Source organism: Bombus fervidus, chromosome 8, assembly GCF_041682495.2.
Source record: "Bombus fervidus isolate BK054 chromosome 8, iyBomFerv1, whole genome shotgun sequence".
NCBI classification, from domain to species: domain Eukaryota; kingdom Metazoa; phylum Arthropoda; class Insecta; order Hymenoptera; family Apidae; genus Bombus; species Bombus fervidus.
The window spans coordinates 14,623,156-14,645,960 of NC_091524.1; the positions used below are offsets into that span (position 1 = coordinate 14,623,156).

General features: G+C 32.6%; 5 protein-coding genes across 7 annotated transcripts; 2 read left to right on the forward strand and 3 right to left on the reverse strand.

The window, feature by feature from the left end:
- The first annotated feature begins 388 nt into the window (after positions 1–388).
- On the forward strand, positions 389–4,740 carry Sec15 (exocyst complex component Sec15). 2 transcript variants are annotated; one of them, XM_072009009.1, is made up of 13 exons: positions 389–1,074; positions 1,480–1,645; positions 1,721–2,007; positions 2,125–2,227; positions 2,318–2,563; positions 2,640–2,807; positions 2,868–2,939; positions 3,021–3,155; positions 3,211–3,581; positions 3,645–3,879; positions 3,965–4,106; positions 4,224–4,410; positions 4,491–4,740. In XM_072009009.1, the coding sequence occupies exons 1-13, from the start codon at positions 992–994 to the stop codon at positions 4,612–4,614; spliced, it is 2,319 nt and encodes a 772-aa protein (XP_071865110.1). In that variant the 5' UTR covers positions 389–991; the 3' UTR covers positions 4,615–4,740. The 2 variants fall into 2 exon arrangements, with proteins under 2 accessions (XP_071865110.1, XP_071865108.1); XM_072009007.1 differs by lacking the exon at positions 389–1,074 and adding an exon at positions 1,117–1,374.
- Positions 4,108–8,291, reverse strand: Eif4b (eukaryotic translation initiation factor 4B). Its single transcript, XM_072009029.1, has 12 exons — positions 8,135–8,291; positions 7,790–7,918; positions 7,326–7,507; positions 7,128–7,235; positions 6,836–7,055; positions 6,510–6,758; positions 6,212–6,425; positions 6,082–6,133; positions 5,897–6,002; positions 5,722–5,818; positions 5,586–5,652; positions 4,108–5,519 (listed from the first exon to the last, which is right to left on the reverse strand). The coding sequence occupies exons 1-12, from the start codon at positions 8,142–8,144 to the stop codon at positions 5,451–5,453; spliced, it is 1,503 nt and encodes a 500-aa protein (XP_071865130.1). The 5' UTR covers positions 8,145–8,291; the 3' UTR covers positions 4,108–5,450.
- A 383-nt stretch (positions 8,292–8,674) lies between these two features.
- LOC139990113 (proliferation-associated protein 2G4) lies at positions 8,675–13,449 on the forward strand. The gene is made up of 7 exons (XM_072009055.1): positions 8,675–8,819; positions 10,038–10,272; positions 10,371–10,533; positions 10,618–10,797; positions 10,909–11,157; positions 11,242–11,388; positions 11,467–13,449. The coding sequence occupies exons 1-7, from the start codon at positions 8,735–8,737 to the stop codon at positions 11,569–11,571; spliced, it is 1,164 nt and encodes a 387-aa protein (XP_071865156.1). The 5' UTR covers positions 8,675–8,734; the 3' UTR covers positions 11,572–13,449.
- Positions 13,450–13,569: 120 nt separating this feature from the next.
- On the reverse strand, positions 13,570–15,972 carry Uba3 (Ubiquitin-like activating enzyme 3). Its single transcript, XM_072009053.1, has 4 exons — positions 15,044–15,972; positions 14,596–14,956; positions 14,186–14,515; positions 13,570–14,110 (listed from the first exon to the last, which is right to left on the reverse strand). Exons 1-4 carry the CDS (start codon positions 15,289–15,291, stop codon positions 13,730–13,732), a joined length of 1,320 nt encoding a protein of 439 aa, XP_071865154.1. The 5' UTR covers positions 15,292–15,972; the 3' UTR covers positions 13,570–13,729.
- A 490-nt stretch (positions 15,973–16,462) lies between these two features.
- On the reverse strand, positions 16,463–21,706 carry LOC139990116 (N-acetylneuraminate lyase). Of its 2 annotated transcripts, XM_072009061.1 has the most exons (8): positions 21,611–21,706; positions 20,793–20,854; positions 19,318–19,394; positions 18,835–18,980; positions 18,403–18,571; positions 17,816–17,964; positions 17,088–17,259; positions 16,463–16,683 (listed from the first exon to the last, which is right to left on the reverse strand). In XM_072009061.1, the coding sequence occupies exons 1-8, from the start codon at positions 21,614–21,616 to the stop codon at positions 16,532–16,534; spliced, it is 933 nt and encodes a 310-aa protein (XP_071865162.1). In that variant the 5' UTR covers positions 21,617–21,706; the 3' UTR covers positions 16,463–16,531. The 2 variants fall into 2 exon arrangements, with proteins under 2 accessions (XP_071865162.1, XP_071865161.1); XM_072009060.1 differs by lacking the exons at positions 20,793–20,854; positions 21,611–21,706 and adding an exon at positions 19,893–19,980 and having other exon boundaries at positions 19,318–19,416.
- Between the last annotated feature and the right edge of the window lie 1,099 nt (positions 21,707–22,805).

Sequence of the window (22,805 nt, forward strand, 5' to 3'; positions counted from 1 at the left end):
TATTTCTAAATTGAGCGAATTCTTTAACATTCCAATAAACAAAGCCTTTTCATTGAATATATATTCTACTCATGAAGAACGATCTATCTGAGCAAACCGTACTTATGCTTTTTCGTTAAATGCTAATTTTATCGAAAACAGTACAAATATAGTAGATAAAACAATAACTAGTTAGAACTTTTAATAAACTCCGGGATTTTCTTCTCATATTTTTTTGTAAAATAGATGCTACAACATTGAAAATATTTTTCATTGTTCTACTTGATTTATTGTTGTTTTAATACGTTATTTGTTAAATAATCACGGATCGTTCCAAAAAATCTATTCCCATCCTCCCAATTTATTCCCCTAACTATCAATTAATATACGTACAGAATTAAACTAGAACTCTAGGTGTAATTTATCATAAAAATATTGTTATTTGAAATTTATATATATTCGATAATATTATATAAATATTTTATTTTGAATCACTCTACTTAAATGACTGTTGATTTAATACAGTATTTGTTAAATAATCACGAACTGTTACAAAAAGTCTACTTCCCTAACTTCCAATTAGTACATGTAAGATTATAATAGGACTAGATGTGATTTATAATAAATGACTAATAAAATTTATTTAAAATTTATGTTATATTATATAGTGATTCTATAAATATCTTATACCGTTAAATTAGTTCACCGATCGCTGTATAATGACACGTTTGCACAATATGTATTATGTTATGTGTAAAAGATGGTAGATGTGTTATATACATAAATATGTATGTATGTAGTTTGACGAAGATGGCAGTTTAAACGATATTGACAATGTTATTCGGATAACAGTAACATTATTAACAGAAATGTCATAATTAAACTGGAGAGTTGTTGTATATTGACATGATTTATTGTTAAACAACAAATGGAAATTACCTGACCTTTTTAATATAAGAGTGTACAAATTTATTTGCCAAAAATTTTTGACGTTTTCTTATTTAAGTTAACAATGGATCTAATTGAAATGCAACGATACGATATTCTTATCCAAGAAATAGAAGGCATAGACGATTACTTGGGACCAACTTTTCGGTATGTCAATTTAATTAGAAAGTTCGCCGTTTATCAAAAATTTCGTTAAAAGACGCGCTTTCCGGGTATCATCCCTTCACGCAGATGCAATATTTATCGCGCATATGCGCACTAGAAGGGTTGAGAACGCGGGTGGACACCCCCATGTTAGAATAAAGAGAAGTAGAATTAGGGTACTATTATGTCAAGGTTGTCAACTAACCAAGTTGGCAATCTATTGTCAACTATGGTTCCAAAGCACGAATACCTGCTGTATGAGATAGAATCTACAGATACTAATAGTATAGGCCTTGTTTTCAGGTATTACCATTGTTAGGCATTTACTGAAGGGAGAAAGCTTCAAAGTGAAAAATAGAAATCAATATAAGTATTGTTACATTTTACATTTTTTTTTTTTTTTTATAGAGCAATTTACGATGGCCACGAACATCAAAAGTTCATGGAAAAACTTGATGAGCGTATCAAGGCACATGACAAAGATATTGAAAGAATGTGCAATCATCATTATCAAGGTTTTATTGATTCAATCAGAGAACTTCTGCAAGTTCGATCTCAGGCACAACAGCTTAATGTCAGTTTATATCTTGAGATTGATTGATTTAGGTGAAATAGAAAAATATGATTTTATAAAACATCTTTTTTATAGGCTGAAATACTGGAACTTGATAAACGTATTACTGCTACTGCTACCAAAGTAATAGAGAAAGGAGAAGAACTTGTTAAAGCACGCAAAGTAGAAAGTAATATGGCTGCTGCAGTGGATAGTCTTACTATGTGTCTTCCTGTTTTAGCTGCCTATGCAAAGTTGCAAAAACAGTTGAAAGACAAGCGTTATTACCCAGCTTTAAGGACATTGGAGCAGCTAGAGCATCATGACTTACCAAAAGTAACAAATTACAGATTTTCTTCACAAATTACTCAACAAATCCCGCAGTGAGTAATGTCACAAGATAAAAGACTATTTATTTTTACAGCAGAATGTAACTAGAGAGTAATTTACACAGACATATTAAGTGACATTAACTGACTGATAGATTACAATAATTTTAGACTACGTGAAAATATAAAGGATGCTTCCATGTCTGATTTAAGAGACTTTTTAGAAAATATTAGGAAATATTCACCAAAAATTGGTGAAGTTGCTATGAGACATGTAAGTAAGATTCGAGGAATTCTTTTCGTATAGATTTAATTTTAATTTTTATTCATACATACAGTACATTGATCCATTTTTTGCTATTAGACACAAGAACAATTAACTGTTGAAGCAGAAATTATTGGTAGAAAGAAGAGGAGATCTCATACAACAAATTCTTTATCAAATGAGTCAGAAGAAGAATTAAGTGCTCAAGACTTAATGGATTTCAGTCCCGTTTATCGTTGTATGCATATTTATACCGTGCTTCGTGAAGGGGAAACGTTTAAAGCATACTATAGACAGCAAAGAAAACAGCAAGCTAGATTAGTTTTACAGTCGCCTATTAATATGGTAAATATTAGTAAGTAATTATTAGTGCAGTAACTATTCTATATTTTTAATTAAATTTTTCGCTTTATGTTTCCAGCATGAGAGTATAACTGGTTATCAAACATATTTACAAGGCATAGTAGGATTTTTTGTAGTAGAAGATCATATTTTAAATACCGGCAATGGTTTAGCTACACGCGCTTATTTAGATGAGCTATGGCAAATGGCACTATCAAAAATCGTGAATGCATTGCGCACCCATTCCGTAAGTAATATCAAAATTATTCTCGAGTATTTTATATTATCAAATATTATAATTTTTTAGGCCTATTGCACGGATGCGACACTCATCCTAAAAATAAAAAATCTTATAATGCTATTTAATACAACATTAAGGGTAAGTAACTCAGTGCATTGTAAATATGTTACTAGTATTTTCTAATTATTTCTTTTTTTTTTTTTTTTTTTTGGAAACAAGAATTATGGCTATTCTGTAGGACAACTTTGGGATTTATTACAAGAAATTCGAGTGCATTATAATGAAGTTCTAATGCAACATTGGGTTCAAGTGTTTAGAGACATTTTGGATGAAGATAGTTTCTTACCAATTCAGGTATATTTTTTTGTTATAAGAGATTTTATACTTTATATACACTGATATATTTTAGGTCACAACGCAAGAAGAATATGATAATGTTCTTGGTTTATTTCCGTACCATGACGAGGAATTACAAAAAGTAGATTTTCCAAAAAAATTTCCATTCTCGGATATGGTACCAAAAGTCTATCAACAAGTAAAAGAATTCATTTATGCTTGTTTAAAATTTTCGGAAGACTTAAATTTCACTCAAACAGAAATAGATGAAATGATTTGCAAGTCGACAAATTTGTTACTAACGAGAACATTTAGTGGATGCTTGTCGTCATTATTTCGAAAACCATCATTGGCTCTTCTACAAGTTGTTCAAATTATAATAAATACTGGTTATCTTGAAAAATCTACGAAATATTTGGAAGAATTTATGTCTAATATTACAGGGTAGGTTAACTAAATAAATTATGAATATCTATTTTATTGTAATATCGTCTAATGATGTTGTAGAACACCACATGAAGGACAGTTGAGTTGTATGGGTGTTGAATCAGCTATGTTTAGAGTTGCAAGGGACGATGCTGAAAAACAAATCTGCGAGAAATTAAAGAATAAACTTGATGAATTTTTAGAATTAGAAAACTACGATTGGAATTTAGCAGAACCTCAAGGGCACGCGTCTGGCTTTATTACCGATCTCATAGCGTTTTTGCAAAGTACTTTTACTTGTTTTACCAATTTACCGGTACACATTTATCATATTATAAGAACATATCAATTTTATATTCTTCTAAATATTTCATAAAAATAAAAGCGAATTTATATTCTAGGATGAGGTTGCGCAAGTTGCGTGTCAATCTGCCTGTTCTCATATAGCGAAATCTATACTAGGAATAATAATTAGTGATGATGTGAAACAAATATCTATGGGTGCTCTTCAACAAGTCAATTTAGATACAATACAATGCGAACGTACGTATTTCTGACTTTTATTCTTAAATAAGATGTACAATATATGGTTACAAAATATTTTGTGGTGATATTGAATTGATTCGAACATAAATTAGAAAAAAATCTTTTAATTTTTAGAATTTGCTGCCTCGGAACCTGTTTCTGGTTTACCCGAAGGTATCCTACTTCAATATTTTGCACAATTAAGACAATTACTAGACTTATTTATGAGTTGGGACTGGCCTACTTATTTTCACGACTATGGCCATGAATCAAGTAAATATCATCTGGTATCTCCAAACATGGCTGTACTTTTGTTAGAAAAGTATGTACCATGCCTTTTTATTCCATGTAATACTGTACTATATTATCAATATCTACATTTTAGACGTATTATACTTACAGATTAAAAGAATCTGACAAAAAGACAGTATTTTCTGTATTAAAGAAAAGTGAGCGGGATAAGAAAAAGCTTCTAGAGACTGTGTTGAAACAGTTACGTCAATTAGCACAAACTACTCAACAGTAAATAAAGATAAAGTCAGTATGTACATACCTCAGGAAGAGATTGTAAATACATAATTTTTAATATATATAAATATGCTTAGAGCATAATTATTTAGAAACATATTATAATAAAATGATTGTGACAAAATTTTCATTGATCAGTCATATATGCTTCCTGATATTGTCATGATACGATGATTATTAATATAGTAACTTCCCTGCTACATTATGGCTTACACTTTATTGTGCTTATTTTATGGTATCAACTTTTCGATACTCGATTATGTTGCAATCACCCTTTTTTTTTTTTTTTTTTTTTTTTTTGTTATTATTAACCATTTCATGAAATATTGAATTTCAGGCAATAGAATATAATACATCACATAAGTTCCCATTACACTTATCATTTTAATTGTTTTCCTCCTAAATTGGCATTATTATTTTACATTTAAATGAGTTACATATTGTACAATAACTGTACAGTGGATAAAGGTATGGTGTATAAAGTCCCAATTCCTAAGTCTTACAGATGTAATTATCTTCAGAATTAAATATTTAAAAAATTAATATAATTCTTTAAAGTTAACCGAATTTTCACACTGATTTAATGATGCTGAACATTTATATCGAAATATAAAGTAAATACATATGTAGATAGATAATCATATTATGAGTAATAAAATAGATTAAATACAAATCAACAATAATTCTTGTAAAGTAATACCAAGAACATAGAGTTCCATTTATGAATCAATTCGATAAGTATTTAATAGAGGTAAAACAAATTAATAATATGCATATATAGACCAATTATGATGCATGTGGCACAATTTAATTGGTGATGTATAATAGTTTTGACTAATCATCAATATTGTCGGGATCCACATCATCAGGTAGCATGGAATACTTGTTGGAAGCTACGAAATTCTGAAACAGAAAGAAGTTATTTATAATTATTGTGATCAAGATTAATTAAAAGAATTTCCCACTTACTGGAGCTTGTTCATCCTTTGCCTTTGGCATCCTACTGACATCGTCTTTCTCTCTATCTCGTCGATCTCTGCAAATATAATGCAATTAAAACACATTCGTTACACATTAATACTATCTTCTCCCATGGTCTTGTTACCTATCTCCACCACGAGTATCACTTGATCTTGGGGGACCTCTAGAAGATGGTCGTCCGCCGCGAGAAGAGGGCTGACCTTTAGAGTCTCCATATTGATCTAAATTGTACAGAAAGTATTGTACCATATCATAAATTATTTTAGCTCAGTTTAGTTATAATTACCACTCAAATTTACCAGAATAAGCAGGTTGATTTCGTGGTGCTGATCTTTCATTTCGTCGACTTCTGTCATCTTCGGATCGCCAAGTCTGCCGACCCCTCTCTCTTTCTTCCCGGCCCTCCTAATACGAGTAACAAATACATGGTAAACAAAATCATGTGACATATGACACGTTAGAAAATTTTACACGATGAACTTACCCCATTACGTTTACCCCAAGTACCCTCTTTAGAACCGCGTTTTTCTGAATCTCTAAAAAGACAACTAATTGTTAAATATCTTAAGACGAATTATATTCAAGTATTCAAGCAATTTTCCAGGTTTCCATACCCGTCTTCTTTGGATTTTGATTCGGCGTACGACTTTGCAAGACGTTCCTCTATTTCTCTTTCTCTAGCAGTGGTATCTACAGGCTTTGCAGCACCAAATATATTTGTGGAGGAAGCTGGTGTAGCTGCAGATTGTTGTTCTTCTTTTGCAACAACAGGCTCAATAGGCTTTGTACGAGGCTGTAGCTGCAATTTCGGCCTAGTCCTCGTTTCAGCTATAATATTCAATATCTTTTAGTAGTTAAAGAGTAGAGTTCTTTTTATACATTTTATTTATTATAAAAAGAAATAACACTCACGTTTGTTTTCCGTAGGTGGTTTTCCTTGCCTGCGTTGGCCATCACGATCCCAATCAGAATCTCCATAATTACGACGCGAGCCGAAACTACTTCCTCTGTCTCCCCCATCTCGATCTCTGCTACCTTTATCATAGCGAGACCATTCTCTATCTTTGTCCTCATCTCTGAAACCACCTCTATCTCTGAATGTTGGCCTTGTTCTGTCACTACTTTCACGCCAAGCACCAGGCTTATTATCGTAGTCGGAACCTAGTTGAGTATTAATTGTATAATTTTCTATCAATTAATTACAAATATATAATGATAATCATCATATATAAGCATACTTTCACGATCATCTCTTCGGTCTCTGTTATCATACCGACTCCGGTATGAATCTCCTTCTGATGTTAGATTTTCATCTCGTGGCCCGCTTCTCCAATCTCCGGATGTACGTTCAGGATCATAATCATTGTCTCTACGATTATCTCGACCCATTCGACCTCCACGACGATCATCATTAACGCTATTTGAAACATCAATTCGTACCCTCCTAGTTTTCATAGGCTAGGAAAGTAAAAATTCATACACAATAATGTCATTGAAAAATACTTCAAATTGAAAACTATAGAAACTTACTGTATTAGATAAACAAAGAGCATCGATTAAGCTTTGACGGTCTTCAAATTCAACATATCCATATCCTTTGAGTTTATTAGAATCTTTTGGCAAGCGTATGTTAGAAATCTAAAAGATAGTAATGATAATCCAAGTTAAAATAGTAAATATAAATTCTCTAGTATTACTTAATAAAGATAAATAGATAAAGACACTAACCTTCATGTTTGCAAAAAATTCTGTCAAATATGCTTCATCTACCTCATAAGGAAGATTAGATAGATATGCTACATAAGGTGGATTAGAAGGGATATCTTCATCTGCAACACGTGGACCTCTTGCAGCTCTTGGAGCAGTTGGCAGAATCACTGGTTCTTTGCTACTTCTTGATGAGAATCCATCTGCCAAATAATAATACTTGACATTTTTTGTAGCAATTTATAATTTTTAAATATTTTATGTTTTCATAATAGCAATGCCTAATTTTAAGCATGTTAGGCATTCATCTATATCTCATAGATGAATATATCTATATAGATGCACATATACATATATATACCCATATGCACGCACATACGTAGGTGTGCGCGCGCGCACACACACACACAAAATGTATAAGATAAAATAAGACCTTAAAGATAAAAGCATAAAAAAAACAAAAGGAATCTATAAATTTATTTTACCATGTTCTTCTTCCATTTCTTCAATCCAGCTGCTCAATGGTTTAACTGGCACAGTGGGTGTTGCACCCCCATCAGCAAGGAATGACATTAAATCGACAGTTTTGCACTTCTTCTTTTTCCCTTTTTTGCCTTATAGAAACAGATGCATGTAAAAATTAGCATTTTTAACAGGAATTTTTAATATATAAAAATGCAATATTGAAAGCACGCTGCGTTTCGCGGAATGTTTGGTTATGTCGTGTAAAAAATGGTAAAATTCCAACAATATCAAGGTGTCTTATATCGAAAATATTCTCGAACAAACGAAATAATAGCAGTTTAATTTTATTCTATGGGATAGTTTACCTGAAGACATGGTTACGACTTGAATTTAAAGCAATGCAAATCAAATCCGCGTTCCAATAGTCCACACGACCAATCTCAGGATCCATAAGGCATGAAACACGTTTTATAAAGATGCATGTCGACCAACCTCGTACACTTGTACGTCACAAAGTCAGTCGGAAGGTTTGCGCATTTCTACAAACATTCTATGCAAACGAAATATACAAATAATTTTATATTGTTCGGTGCAGTTATATCTATTCATTTCTATTGCCAATATTTTTCCCAAAAATATCGATTAACATGTTTAAGTTCCTTAACTAATTATTAACAAAATTAGAAACATATTTTTCAAATATTTCTAATTTTAAGAAATACATATTTTTCAAATATATTTCTTGAAATTCGCTACGATTTATTTTAAAAAGGAACATCCATGACCGTAAATGATAAAAGTGTTATCAGGGTGATATTTATTTAGAATTTTTCAATTGAGAGATACCAACAGAGACGATTACTAGGAAATTTCGGAATACACGGTTAACTTGAGATAGTGACTGTTGCAGAAAGCAACTGCAGTTCTATCTAAGTCACGTGATCGTAACATAGTGTGCTGAAGACATGGCGGACAAAGAGGAGACTGAGAGAACCATCGCCGAAGACATCGTTGTCACCAAGTATAAAATGGCCGGTGACATCGTAAATCGTAAGAAAACAACTTAACGTTCACTAATGAAGCCGAACGAATAAAAGTGAAATTGCCTGGTTCATGCATGGGCTCCTTAATGTCTTATTTTCCGCCTGGCCATATGGAATGTGGCGCGCTAATGCCGGGCTCTATTACCATGTGGGATAGTTGGCACCGTCTATTACGTTTTGATAACTTGTCGATACTTTCAATATTCTATACTTTTCTAACGATTGATCGACAACAAATTACTTATTTTTCATTACGTAGCTCGAAAAATTCTCCGTTTCATTTCATTATCGCAACGTAACAATTTTACTATGTAGGAACCATAATTCGCTTGTATCTCTGTATGTGTTTCCATTTCCGCAAAAAGACCATCTAGACGGATATTCAATGAAAACTTGCGCTGTATGGCTCGCATCGTATTATGTTTAGAATTTATTATCATTTGAATAACATATTTAGTTGCAATATTATTTTATATCATATATAACGAATAAGAGGAACCGTATTCAAAATATCCACGAAATTATCTGAGACGTGTTTGTTTTAAATTTTGCATATAAATGGGTCATCGATTCCAAATGTTAGATTTTTTGTTAATTTTGAGAAACAAAAGTTGGAAAGAAACATTGATTATAACTTTTGATTCCAAAAAATATATTCAAATGTTCTTTACGTTAAAATATCATAAAAAATAAAAATTTAATGCGTTTTACATTTTTTAAATGTAATTTTCATTTGATCTTTTTATTTTTCGTGGGACCTGAAAAATATCGAATATTGCGAAACTCCTTGAATAAATTTAGCTCAATTTTGTACTGTTTGAGAGATAATTATAATTTTTAAGCATTTTTTAAATCTGTGAAAGATAAGAGAATTAGATGAAAATTATGTATAAAAAAATAAAAGATGTAGAAATATACATTAGTAAAGACACAAACTTTTTGTGGCTATGCAATGGGAGGAATATGATATCATATCTTGATGTGATTTGAAAAATATATAGCTTTAATTTCTTTCTGCTTTTGTCCCTAAAAGTTGAGAGAAAAATAAATGTTTTAAATCAATAACTTATTTATACAATTGTTATGCAAAATTTGAAGCAAATCTGTATATGTATATGTACGTGTCTAGTACTTTTGTAATTTCGTACATACTTTATAAATCTTACCTAGTGTTAAAAGTATTCGTTAGTACCTATAAATGATAAATGATTTCTTTCAATTTCAGGGGTATTAAAGCAAGTTTTAGATAAGTGTGTTGCTGGAGCATCAGTAAGAGAAATTTGTGAGATTGGAGATGAACTGATATTGGATGAGACCAATAAGGTCTTCAAAAAGGAAAAAGAGCTGAAGAAGGGAATTGCTTTTCCTACATGCATATCGGTGAATAATTGCATATGTCATTTTTCACCAATTGCAAGTGAACCAGATCTCATACTCAAAGATGAGGATATGGTAAAAGTGTAAGTTTATGATTCATGAATATAATATAATGTAATCAATATTATAAAATATAACTTATATTTTATTTTCTAAAGTAATTATTATCTTCTATTCTTAGAGATCTTGGAGCACATGTTGATGGCTTCATAGCAGTTGTGGCACATACTATTGTTATAGGTTCTTCATCACAAAAAAAAGTTACTGGTAGAAAAGCAGATGTAGTGTTAGCTGCACACTATGCATCACAAGCTGCATTGAGGCTTTTACAGCCAGGTACAGAGGTAAGTTATTTATATATTTTACACTTCTGTGTCTATAAATTGATTAAATTTCGCGCTGTTTATGTAGCTTTTTTTTGTTTACAGACATACACGATAACAGAGACAGTAGAAAAAATTTGCGACGTATACAAGTGTAAACCAATTGAAGGAATGTTAAGTCACCAATTGAAACAGTTTAAAATAGACGGGGAAAAAACTATTATTCAAAATCCAAATGACGCACAGAAGAAGGAACATGAAAAATACACTCTTGAAGCTTATGAGGTATAATTCATTCTACATATATATATATATATATATATATATATAAATAATATGATATGTAATCAATTAGAATAGAGAAAATGCAATATATGTGGATTTTTTAAATTATAGGTATATGCAATGGATGTGCTAGTTAGTACTGGCGAAGGAGTGGGTCGAGAACAGGACACCCGGGTTACTATATTTAAAAAAACAGAGGAAACGTATCAATTGAAATTGAAAGCGTCTCGCATGTTTTACTCTGAAGTCACTCATAAACACGGACTTATGCCATTCAATTTACGTACTTTCGAGGACGAGAAGAAGGCAAAAATGGCAGTTGTAGAATGTGTAAATCATAGGTTGATTGAACCATTCCAAGTAAGTCTGTTACTTATGTATAACTCTTTGTTTTTATATTTCATTAAAGAGTTTTATGTCATTACATCTTTATTGCTGTTCTAGGTACTATATGAAAAACCAAATGAATTTGCTGCACAATTCAAATTCACAGTACTAGTAATGCACAATCGGCAACACAAGATTACAGGAATTCCTTTAGACCTTGACATTTATCAATCGGAATATGCTGTTAAAGATCCTGAATTGAAGGTGTGAATTACGTATTATTTTTTTTCAATTCTTTTTCTTTTAATGGGTTCTGTTATTAATTAATTATTTTGTTTATAGACCCTTTTGTACACCTCGGTAAACCCGAGGACTGCAAAGAGAATGAGGAAGAAGGCAGAGAAAGCTGCAGGTGAAGTGGCGATGGAAGTTGATGCTAAGGCCTAACACAACCGTTTTAGCGTTCTTCATGACGTATTAACATCGTGCACTTTGTGTTATCTTTTGTTAAGCAGCTTCAGAGCAGAAATTAGACACTTTTTAACGTCACTATACCTCAAATATTTGTCTTTTTGTTGAGACGACATTGATAAATCGTGATTCTTCATATCGTTATACCTTCCCAATTTTTATATTGCTGTTTGTTTAATTAAATAACTGTATCTATGTAAATCCAGGAATTTTCATGATAAAAAAGTGTCGTATTCTGCCCTGGACAAATCGGACTTCACGACACTTATTATGCCACACTTACGTTTTTATACCGAAATATTTTTTCATGGACCATGGTATTATTATACACAAAACAATGATTATTCATAAAACATTTTGCAGTTGATGTATTACATTTCGAATATGTGAAATTTATTTTTCAAATAATGGTCGAAATATAATGACTGTATTGTGCGACTTAATTCGACCGAGTCAGAAAGTGAATCGCATGTGCATTCATATGTTTCTTTCATAAAAGAAACGAATAAAATGCGATTTTGATTTTGTAAATGTTTTTGGGTTATCGAAGAAAACTATCTCATGCTGATTAATGTCTCTTTCATTACGTAAACGAAAAGATACTTGAAAAGAATCACAGTTAATACGTTCTGCAGTTTCTGAATGCACTGCCCAGCGTGACACAACTTACTTTGACACTAATGCTAGTTTTGCACTAGCTGATTTTATGCATCTCGTGTCTAGCGAATTAATAATTCATACTATAAAAAAAAAAACATAATTTCGAATTGTACAATTGAAATGAGAATGTCCATATTGGAATTCCGTATAAACGATGAAATAATGACAATGAACCTCGAAGTGTTTCGTTGTAAGAATTCCCCAACCGTCAAAAAATATTTTATTCTTATTCAGTTTAACTTGATGCAAATTTTACTGATAATGAATATTTAAAGTAAATATTACTTAAATGATCATAGGAGCATTTCGTGTTATTCACATTCAAATGGAAAAAGGAAGGACGTCTTTCTAAGAACAAAAGATTCTTGGCGAGTGACTAATCGTCTTATCGAGGTAAAAAAGCGAAAATTATGAAATATTGATACAATGTAATAATAGTTTTGTATAAGGAAGATAGATAATGTATTTGTTCTAGATATTTTTTCTACTCAAATTGTGCATATGTCGAATGTTACCGAGTGTGCTTGTAAAACAAAAGATGTTTTGGGTTATCGTGCACTGTCCTTCATTTGCTCTAATCGGAGCATATAATGTCATCCATTCGATTTGGTATTATACTTTCAATAAAAGTATTTACTAAATATGGAAAGATTGGATCCGTAGTATTTTTCGTTCGTTACGGATAAGTCATCGATAAATGCTTATAATGCAAAAAAGGACTGTGCACAAAATTCATACTTAACATAAAATTTAATACGATGAAACGAGAGAAATTGTTATTAAAAAGATATTAATGACAAGCTAACAAGTATAGATTTTGACACGTGCATATTTCGCGAGTCATTAAACTGCTCCTTTTTTTCTCTTTCAAAATAGTCGTAATGTATTGATCTGTAAGATACTGTCTATTTCTGAAGAGACACACGAAATTTATCAACTAAAAATTAACGACCGAAAAAGATAGAATTTTACGGATTATATATAACTCATTAATTTTTCTATGATATATAATCTCTGATGAAAATGAAAAACGAAACATCAGAAATATAGAATCATATTTGCAACTGTGTCTTTATTGTTAATATAACAGGTATGTCATATGAACTAATATAGTTTTAATACTTGCTTCTGTTATATATAAGTATAGTCACAAGAACTGGTACCATATAAAAAAAAAAAAGAAAAAAAAAAGAAGTAGCAATACCATACCAGTTTAACATAAAATTAGGATGAATCAATATATTAAAAATAATGTTCAAAGTAAATGTTATCGTGTGATATCTATTTATAGGTTCGGTAAAAAATGATGCTATATTGAACATATTTTCGTTTTTATTTCGGTAAGAATAATGTTGACGAACTATTCATGTCGACATTATTTTTTAAACTGACACAAAAGCAATACAAGTACTGTAAATATATATAATGGTTTGTAGTGATAAATTTATGAACAAAATGAAGGATCTTCTGATTATCACATATCTGAATTACAATATACAAATTTTAATTTTAATATAATTGCATTAGGAGTGGTAATGTCAGCGACATTTATCTCACTGCCGTGTCTAAGCCCGAGTTCGATCAGCGTTTTTGTCAGATTCTCACGAGTTCTCTCCTCAATACTCGTTACAGTTTGCATATACAACGTTTTATTTTTCCCATCAATGTACGCCGTGAGACCTGGATTTTTCATTTGCAAGTCTGGCCTTTCACACAAGTTCTCTATCAAGTCTTTCAATTTGAATTTAGGATTACTAATTTCGATTTCTTTTGGAATTTGACTACACGCCACGCAATCTTCTTTCTTTTCTGCTTCATAAGTGTAAGTATAAATTCCATCTACATCATTCAGTACCTTTAGAAAAAGGAATTATTTGCTTATTATGTTGTATTCTTAGATTTCTAATTAAAATCGAGATAACAAAAATACCATATAGTTATTTAGCGAAGCGCTACAACTGCTAGCAAGTTTAAATGCCTCGGTAGCACATGTTGCAGCAATGACAGCATTTGTAGATGCCACAGCAGGTATAATATTTTTGACTACACCTTGCACTAATCTGTATGTTAATCCTTGTATTCCAAATTGTGCTGCTCTTTCATTAGATTTTTCATAAATCCAGTTTATGTGCTGAGGATCATCTCCATCTATCGCACAATCAAATGGATTTTCTTTTGGCCATTGAATTACTTTCACATACTCTATACAATGTTCTGGTAGGCGTGGAGTATTTGCTATTGTACACAATGGGTATGTCACCTATATTCCAACATAATAGTAATTGACAGAAGAGTTATATTTATTTGTTCAATGTAAAAAGATATTTTCAGTATATCTACCTGAGGAGGATATAAATCCAAAGTACATTCAACGCAAGCAGACAGACCAGGTAGTATTACTCTTGCATTTCCTTTAAAACCTTCCGTTCCTCCATCAATCATAGGTATTACAGTGGACCGATCAAGTTCACCATCTTCATAAACTAATAAAGACAACAGCATTCCATTGATCCATCTTCTTGCAATGATGGAATCTAGACCACAAATGACTATGTGAAATTGTCTATAAAATTCTTCATCTTTATCCTGTATTTTGCAACAATGTGATATAACATTGCAGCCTGGTATTCTATTATTGACAAACTTTGCAGCTACTTCCGCTTTTGACGAGCCGATATCTTTATGGCGGAAGAGAAATTGCCTGCAATTGTTTTTTATTAATTTCTCTATTCTTCTTTGGTAAACATTTTGATAAATTCTTTTGACGAATCATCGTATATTTCCGTACCGGTTGAGGTTAGATAATTCGATCGTGTCCATATCGATTACATGAATTTGTCTAAAACCCATCAACCCTAAATCTTTAAGTAATTCACATCCTAAACCACCGGCGCCAATGACGAGAATCTTGCAATTGTCTAATAAAAATTGCAATGTTTCTGGCGATGGTTCAAAATCTGGTCTACAAAAAGGACCTGTTCTTTCTAATACTTTTCGTAAACTACTCCATCGTCTATGCATATGATCGGAACCCATCGTTAAAATATCGTTAAAACGTATTAAAAATCACTTCTTAATGATACTAAAGTATAAATGTTTTAATCAAACATTTTTATATACTTTGTAATCTAACCAAAAAATTCAAACATTCGTTGTGCTTGAAATACCTAGCATTTGCGACAACTCGGTGCGCGTCAAACGAATTGACGGAGTAAACACGATTGATCACGTGAAATTTTAGCTATTACCATTGGCTGGTACGTCGCTAGTGAAAAAAAAGCGTTCAAACCAAGTTACTAAACCTAATACCAAATAATACCTTTGGTTAAGGGGTAATAGTGAACAATCTGATTAGTATTTCTGACTTTCTTCAAACTTTGATATGTTAAAACGTGCTATTTAAATAAACAAAATATCACAAAAAAAAGATTCGCAACAAATTTCAAGCGTTGTTAATTTTTCTCTGAAACTAAACCTGAACTTAACCTCGATCTAGCAAAACCCGCCAAAAATTTCATTTTATTTTCGCGATTCGGTCACTAATGTCACCGTCAAGGTTGTCGATGAGAAGCGTCTTCTTTGGTTTCGATGATTTGAAATGTGTATAAAGCTCAACAGTTTCAACAATTTTTTCCTATACATATAATCGGCGGTCAGTTTTAATTTTCGAATTATATACAAAAATATCCCAGCCGCTCGGCCATAGCTTTCAAGCTGGGCTAGGTTAGTTAGAAATGAGAGTGCTCACGCTTATGGCCCTGGTTGTCCCCGGACCAGTGCTGCACCATGCGGTCAAGTGCTGAGATCAACTAAAGTTAGTATATACAAGAACCTATAAAATTAGGGATCTGCCTTGTTTGGTTGCACACTAGCACAGACAAGAACCTATCGAGTTCCACGTTCCAAGAACCTACTTAATTGTACGGTTCTACTACGGTTCATATCTACTTTTCTATCTGAGCTTTTTTTGTGTATTCTTTGTACAGTCGTCATTTATTACTTTACTGTGTAAGAAAATACGTAAAGCGAATTCAAGGCAATTACGTTTACAGCATATTCTGTGGATTCGGAAATGCCGAACTCGCGTAGTTTTACTTCGACGTTCGTTCACTTTGACGATTGTAGTTACAAACGTAATAAATACGGTTAAACGTGTTAATTTCAAATGGTAGCATTCTAAAAGTTTCGATAGAAATAATAGTAAATGTTATTATTTTGCATAAATTTTATTCGGGAAGATAATGGTAAACATTATTTCCTCGCCCTTTTTGATACATTAGAGTTTTACATTAAATCCTAAATTTTGTAAATCTTTCGCCATTGATGCTACAGTTTGAACAGACAAAGGTTTCAGAGGTGCACGTGGAGGTCCAGGATTGATGCTTGTTAACAGGGTCATTGCTGTTTTCATAGTTTCTACCCAGGTTCCTGTAACATAATTACAACATTAACGATTAAAAGAAGGGAGTATGGTACTAAATATAAATTGTTTGTAAAACTATTATTTGTATTTCTAAATTTCTATACTTCTTTTCAATTAAAATTATATATTTTGCAATAAATAAGATTTATTCTTCTGTAAAGTAATATGTAACAAATTTAATGACAATTAATAAATTTTCTAAAAAGCTGTCGTTTGAATCGCGTTAGGTCAAATTAAATCTGGTACAAAGAGAATTGGATCGTTATTTCTATCGAACCTTGTTAAATCAAGTTCGTGACAAAATGGAATTGGATGTGTAGTGATTTTTACTGTATGTACACGATACATAATTGAATTTATGCTTTTGGTAATATTTGTAGACGAAAGAAACATTTAATTATAATTTTACCATATTTCGATACATTCACCACAGCGTTTGTCAAACGTTGTTGCATTTCTCTTCCTTTCAAGACGTTTCCTGCAAGACCGGCTGCGAGAGTTTCGAGTACAATTTCGGAGAACATATTTGAACCTGTTGTTATAAAAGAATTCATTCCTAATGCACAAGCAGCGGTTATCAACTGAAACGAACACAATAAAAGTATCGTATGAGTTTGACGTTTGAAATTTTAACTCTTAAAGCGATCGCTTGCATCTAATTTGTAAAATTTGACTAGCGAAACGCGTTAAGGTTCTTAGGATCGATTACAACGAGGTTATGTGATACGTTGTAGATCAAAGATTTATATATACCTAAATATCTTAAAGGTACCTACGTGTTTTACATAAAATGTAACCAAAATCAATTTCATAGAAATATGAGTAACATAATGTGTCAGTTTATAAAGTGCCTTTTACATTAACGAGTAATAGTTTATAAGTTTAAGATGAGTTGGAAATAATTTCAAAAGTTGGTAAATGATAACGTTATTTCTATGGTAAAGTATCTATGCGAACAAACGTACGTGAATATACGGAAAGAATTAATATGTTACTAATATGCGTATACTAATATTTTCGTCTTATTTCGGCCTCACGAACCGCCGTTTAAATTTCCTGACATCTGTAGCCGAATATCCTGTATATTACCTACAGAGTTAACGTTAAACGTGATACTTAAAAGATAATAATAAATACCTGATCGTTTCCAAGGAACACGGCGAATTTATTGTTACTAACATGAAAAGCTTGAGCACCTTCGTCCAAGCTAGGACTTGTGAATTTTATTCCTACGAAAGTTGGAATCTCCTCCTCGTTGACAGATTCAAGAAACTGCGCCATATGCACTGAAAAAACGCCAATACGCTTTTAAATACATAATATTTCATATCGTAGGAACTTTCTGCCATACGATATTTTTATTAATAATCAGACGAAGAAAATATATAAATGTAGACAGATATATAAATGACAAAGGATTTTCTATATTGCCATGATAATTGTATATTAATCGTTTGTCAATAAGAGAGAGAGAGAGGGAGAGAGGGAGAGAGAAAGTGATTTTTACAAATCAGTTTTGACGACTTTTCAGAATGTTTAAACGAAAAGAGAGATGGAAATTATATTAAGGTAATGTTTAGAGCGTATTACAATTGTACATCGTAAGGTTGTAAGTTTCCATCTTAACATTTCCATATAATCGTTGTAGATATATCTCTTTGTATAGTTTTTCAACTTAGGACGCGTAATTGAGAGAATCGCTATAACTGTAATTATCAGCTTACCATCAACGTTAGTCAAGATCGGAATATGATAATATAGAAGCGGTGTATTTGGTGCTGCCGAACTGACTAGCTTCAAATAATCCTTCAATTGCTGAGAAGTGCTTGGGCTGAAGTATAATTCCGGTAGACAGAGGATAGAATCTGCTTTAATGCTTTCAGCGTGTTTTGCCTTGAAATAAATATTGGTAGATGTAGTACCGAATAAGCTGTATCGAACTGTAATTTAGCGAAACGATAAAATGACACGTACTTATTATTAAAAGATCTCGTCGTTATCGAGTAAGAAAATCGAACTCGAATGATATTGAATTTTGCGCTAAAAGTTCTTTTACGTACGCTTCTTTTTAGCTATCGACGACAACTATCTCGAATTTGATCTTATCGAAAACATGGCCTTAAACGAATATTTTAGTTTCTTAATATTTTACGTACAAGTTCAAGAACATCAGGAAGCGACGCACCGCCCACTTGAATCATCAAATGTTGCTTCGTTGTTTTGACAGCATTTGCCCACGCCTCGGCAACTAATTTTCTTTCGCTTGTGGTCATGGATGGGCCTTCCCCGGTCGTTCCATTTACTATCGATTACAAATTTTTCCTTTCAAATTAATAAATAATAAATCTCTTACGTCGATAAATCGAATTGACTCTGGAATCTCGTCGACCACGGAACGTATTAAAGAACGTATCAAAGAAGGATCACGATCTTATTCACGAACGAGAATGTTTATTACCATTTTTTTAATACTATTAAACGATCGAATGGCGAGCACGATATACATATAAGTAGAGATATACAAAAAAAGTGTAAATAATATACGGAAATTTGACTTTCGATCATGGTAAATTTGGACATCGATGATAATCGACGAATAAGATATTTCAATCGTACAAATAGGTAAAATCTTTACGTACCAAGAACACCGGTGACTTTTTCCTTCGCCAAATAGTCGGCATATTGCGGTATAATCGACAAGTTTAAAGTTCTTGCGCTAAAATAAACAAATAGATAGAGTTATAATTTTATCAAAACGTTGTATTTCTAAATTCAAGCGGAATGCTTTGGATCGTCGTCTTGTAAATAAATATTATTTCGAAATATTTCGAAAATTCGTTAACGAACACGGTCCCATTCGTTGTCATACATCACCGTATCATAATCGAAACATCTCCACGTTTTACAGTCGGTAGTAAATTTTTTTTTATTACGGTATATGTATATTTTTCTTTTTTCATATATCGCGTCGTTAATCTAGGGCAAAAAGATCGAGTTCACTCTAATCTCGGATGATTTTATCCCAACGATCCCAATATTATCTTTATCGATACGGTTTCTTCCAAAAGCTAATTTTTTCCTCGTGCGTGTTTGTTTTTTCTATATTTTCCTGCCTTTTCCGTAAGAATTCTGGACTGAAACTACTGACAAATTATCCTTGCAAGTTTCGAAGCAAAAACGCATACGTTCTCACCTACGTGTTCCCTGTAATAAGCTTCTCTTCTCTCCTCTGGAACATCATTTTTTCCTTCGTCCTGTAGCGTTATTCTAGATACTATTCCTTTCATTTTTCCATTTCTAAGTTATATAGCGTACAGTCGACCACCTTTCTTCGCACGTTTTGCAATTTCCAGATAAGAACTTCCTTTTTATGCAACGCCACTATCGATTCACGCCCGCACTTATCGATTTTTCTGATTGTTTTTGTATTAAATGCAGACATTTTTAAAAAATTCACAAAATTACTATTCGCTATGAAATACTTGCATCTTACTCCGTGTCTTCGCATCGACTGAAACGTAACGATCGCACGACCGCGGTGCTTACGTCGCGTGTATCTCTACGCGTCCAAATATTTCTATCACTTTGGTAAACATAATTATCTATGTAAGTAACGCTTATGTAACGCTCCCTGTTCCATCGTCCGGTTCTATATACGTTGTCCGGATTCTCTTCTAATTTTACTCGCGTATTATCGACGCGTGTACTACATTTACTCCGTTTATCGCGGTATCGTGTCATAAATTGCGTCCTACACGCGAATTTCGCTTCTCGCCGGTCCAAGCATTCGAATATTTTAGCGAGCAACTATATTATTCACATACAAGACTACGACAACGAAAAGATTGCGTTCCGTTTTAGGAAATTCGAGGTAATCAGGCAAACTGGGAATTTCACTCCTTGTATAAAATCAGAAATATATCGCGTAGGAAATTTGATCTTCGTAGGTTTCGGTTAAGTTTCAACCAACAAGTTTTCGTTATTTCATCTCATTTACAAGTTCATATCGTTTAGTTTTACCAGTTTGTACAACGCGATCCGTATATTTGCCACTATCTTCTGTTTCTTCGTTGTACTAGTATCGCTGATATTAGATAAATGTTGCGGAAATTACCTGTCGTTGTTAAAGGGTGTCAATACTGGGGTGATCAGTCCCTTATAGTTGAACGATACTTTCTGTAATTAAAAGTAAGCAAATCTGTTATCGACGCGTAATTTATCGTTGTAACATTTTACAGAAAAAAAGTAGCTCGTCTTCTAGTAGCATTTATAAATACATTTTTTGTTTGTATTTTCTACGTACGATGTATCGTCATGTTTACATCGTATTTGACGTATTAGTCATTTTTGACTGAACGAAGTAACTTTTATTATGGAAATATACATTGACGTAAGATGTCAAATAAACGCAAGCGCATTCGAGTGCAGTAGCGATAAATTTCTATGTGAAAATAACGATTTTAATTCGGATATATACGTACAATATAAAAGATACTATACGTACGTTTGATGCGCTACAGCGTTGTATCTCTTGAAATTTAAATTTGCGTCGATCGGTATACGCAATAAGCATATAATTGATAGACAGTTCAAAGGTCAATTATTTTTCCCCTTTCTATCGATATAATCTAACGCGAATAACGACGGTAAATTACATTCAATTAGTCGAAGCATCGTTTGATTATATATTCGAATAACGATATTCCAAAATTGAACTTTTAAACAATTATTTTGCATTTGTTGCTAAAGTTGTTCCAGAGTTTTGGTACAGTTTTGGAAATTAGCATTCGAATGTATATTTTCAAATAAATATAAATAAAATATTTTAAAATCTGTCGAAAGCAAGAAAGAAAAAATTTGATTATAATCGGTTCGAACGTACGAATAGGTAAGCTGCGATAATTGACGTACGATGTACATATGCATACGTACCGGCATTCTGGAACGTGTAGTGAACTCGTGGAGCTTCAATTAGGGTACTGTATACAACGCGACGAAGAGGAATATTTTAACCGTGGCTCTGATAAGATTCTCTCTGCTTAGTATCAAATATCACGTGTTACGTTTTGACTGATATCAATTTTTTGTTCTACAGTATACAATAATATACAATATGTATATATACTTTCTTCGCGCTTTATATATATTTTACTTTGACCCCAGTCGTAAATTCCCGCTACGATTATATCAGCTTGTCCAAAAAGTTCCTTTCGTTTCGTAAGGTGATAATAGACGAGCAACAATCTCTGTTTTCTATTATTTTATCGAATTAGGTATGGTCCATTTCGTTCTATTTCTATCATTATGTTCGTGCATAATTCAACAAACTAATATAAAACAAACAACATCGCGCGTGTATTATTTCCTTATAAAACGAAAGAAACCTTTCGGACAACCTAAGAAGCGGTTGAATTGATTATAACACCGGATTAACAGGTTACGATTTACGCTTTGTTCCAACAACTTATAGGCGAGATAGTTACGCTCGATGCGTATAGATATAAGTTAACTGGATGACTGATCTAAAGTAGATATAGACCTAAAAGTAGATAAAGATGGAAAATCATTCACGAGACGTAGACCGATCAAAGGATGACAACTAGTAAAGAGACGACGTTGACTGATCCGACGATGAGAAACCAGTAAAGTTCGGTGACGATGGTATCGTGGAGGAAAACTCTTGCCGAGTGTTGGTCGCTCCACCGTTGGTCGCTTGCGGGTAGAAATCCCGAGAAAGATGGGAAAACCCACGTTTCGACCACGATGGAGCAGTAACCATAAGGAACGTCTCGACTTGAATATATTTGGAACGATTAAGCGCTGTAGGGGTAAAATGCAAATGCTTAGTTTTATTACAGTTCCTTAGGATTATCGCGGTCCGATTAATTATATTTGCATAAGTAGCGGTCGCCTCGATCGAGGGATGAATTCCGGAATTACGCAAAAAGTCACCGGACTTTAAAAGTAACACCCGACAAACGATGAAACAATAGACTTACGTACGTAGAATGCACGCGACGTATGTACAAGAATTTCTACCGCAAATATCGTTGTTTTCGCAAACGAACGGTAAACGAAGCGCAATGAAAAGTAAATTTGATCGAAGCTTCTCGCGTATATCTCGGAA

Coding starts and splice junctions, on each gene's coding strand:
- Uba3 (XM_072009053.1), bottom strand. CDS start 15,291: ATGGGTTCCGATCATATGCATAGACGATGGAGTAGTTTACGAAAAGTA. Junction 14,957..15,043: donor GAATTATCTAACCTCAACCG/GTACGGAAATAT, acceptor AAACAATTGCAG/GCAATTTCTCTTCCGCCATA. Junction 14,111..14,185: donor CTTCGCTAAATAACTATATG/GTATTTTTGTTA, acceptor CTTTTTCTAAAG/GTACTGAATGATGTAGATGG.
- Eif4b (XM_072009029.1), bottom strand. Junction 6,426..6,509: donor ACCACCTACGGAAAACAAAC/GTGAGTGTTATT, acceptor TGAATATTATAG/CTGAAACGAGGACTAGGCCG. Junction 5,819..5,896: donor AAATCAACCTGCTTATTCTG/GTAAATTTGAGT, acceptor TGTACAATTTAG/ATCAATATGGAGACTCTAAA.
- LOC139990116 (XM_072009060.1), bottom strand. CDS start 19,965: ATGAAAGGAATAGTATCTAGAATAACGCTACAGGACGAAGGAAAAAAT. Junction 19,417..19,892: donor TCCAGAGGAGAGAAGAGAAG/CTTATTACAGGG, acceptor TAAAATTATAAC/TCTATCTATTTGTTTATTTT. Junction 18,981..19,317: donor AAAAGTCACCGGTGTTCTTG/GTACGTAAAGAT, acceptor TGTAATCGATAG/TAAATGGAACGACCGGGGAA.
- LOC139990113 (XM_072009055.1), top strand. CDS start 8,735: ATGGCGGACAAAGAGGAGACTGAGAGAACCATCGCCGAAGACATCGTT. Junction 10,273..10,370: donor GATGAGGATATGGTAAAAGT/GTAAGTTTATGA, acceptor TTCTATTCTTAG/AGATCTTGGAGCACATGTTG. Junction 11,158..11,241: donor GGTTGATTGAACCATTCCAA/GTAAGTCTGTTA, acceptor TTGCTGTTCTAG/GTACTATATGAAAAACCAAA.
- Sec15 (XM_072009007.1), top strand. CDS start 1,256: ATGTCAAGGTTGTCAACTAACCAAGTTGGCAATCTATTGTCAACTATG. Junction 2,564..2,639: donor TACAGTCGCCTATTAATATG/GTAAATATTAGT, acceptor TTATGTTTCCAG/CATGAGAGTATAACTGGTTA. Junction 3,156..3,210: donor ATAGTTTCTTACCAATTCAG/GTATATTTTTTT, acceptor GATATATTTTAG/GTCACAACGCAAGAAGAATA.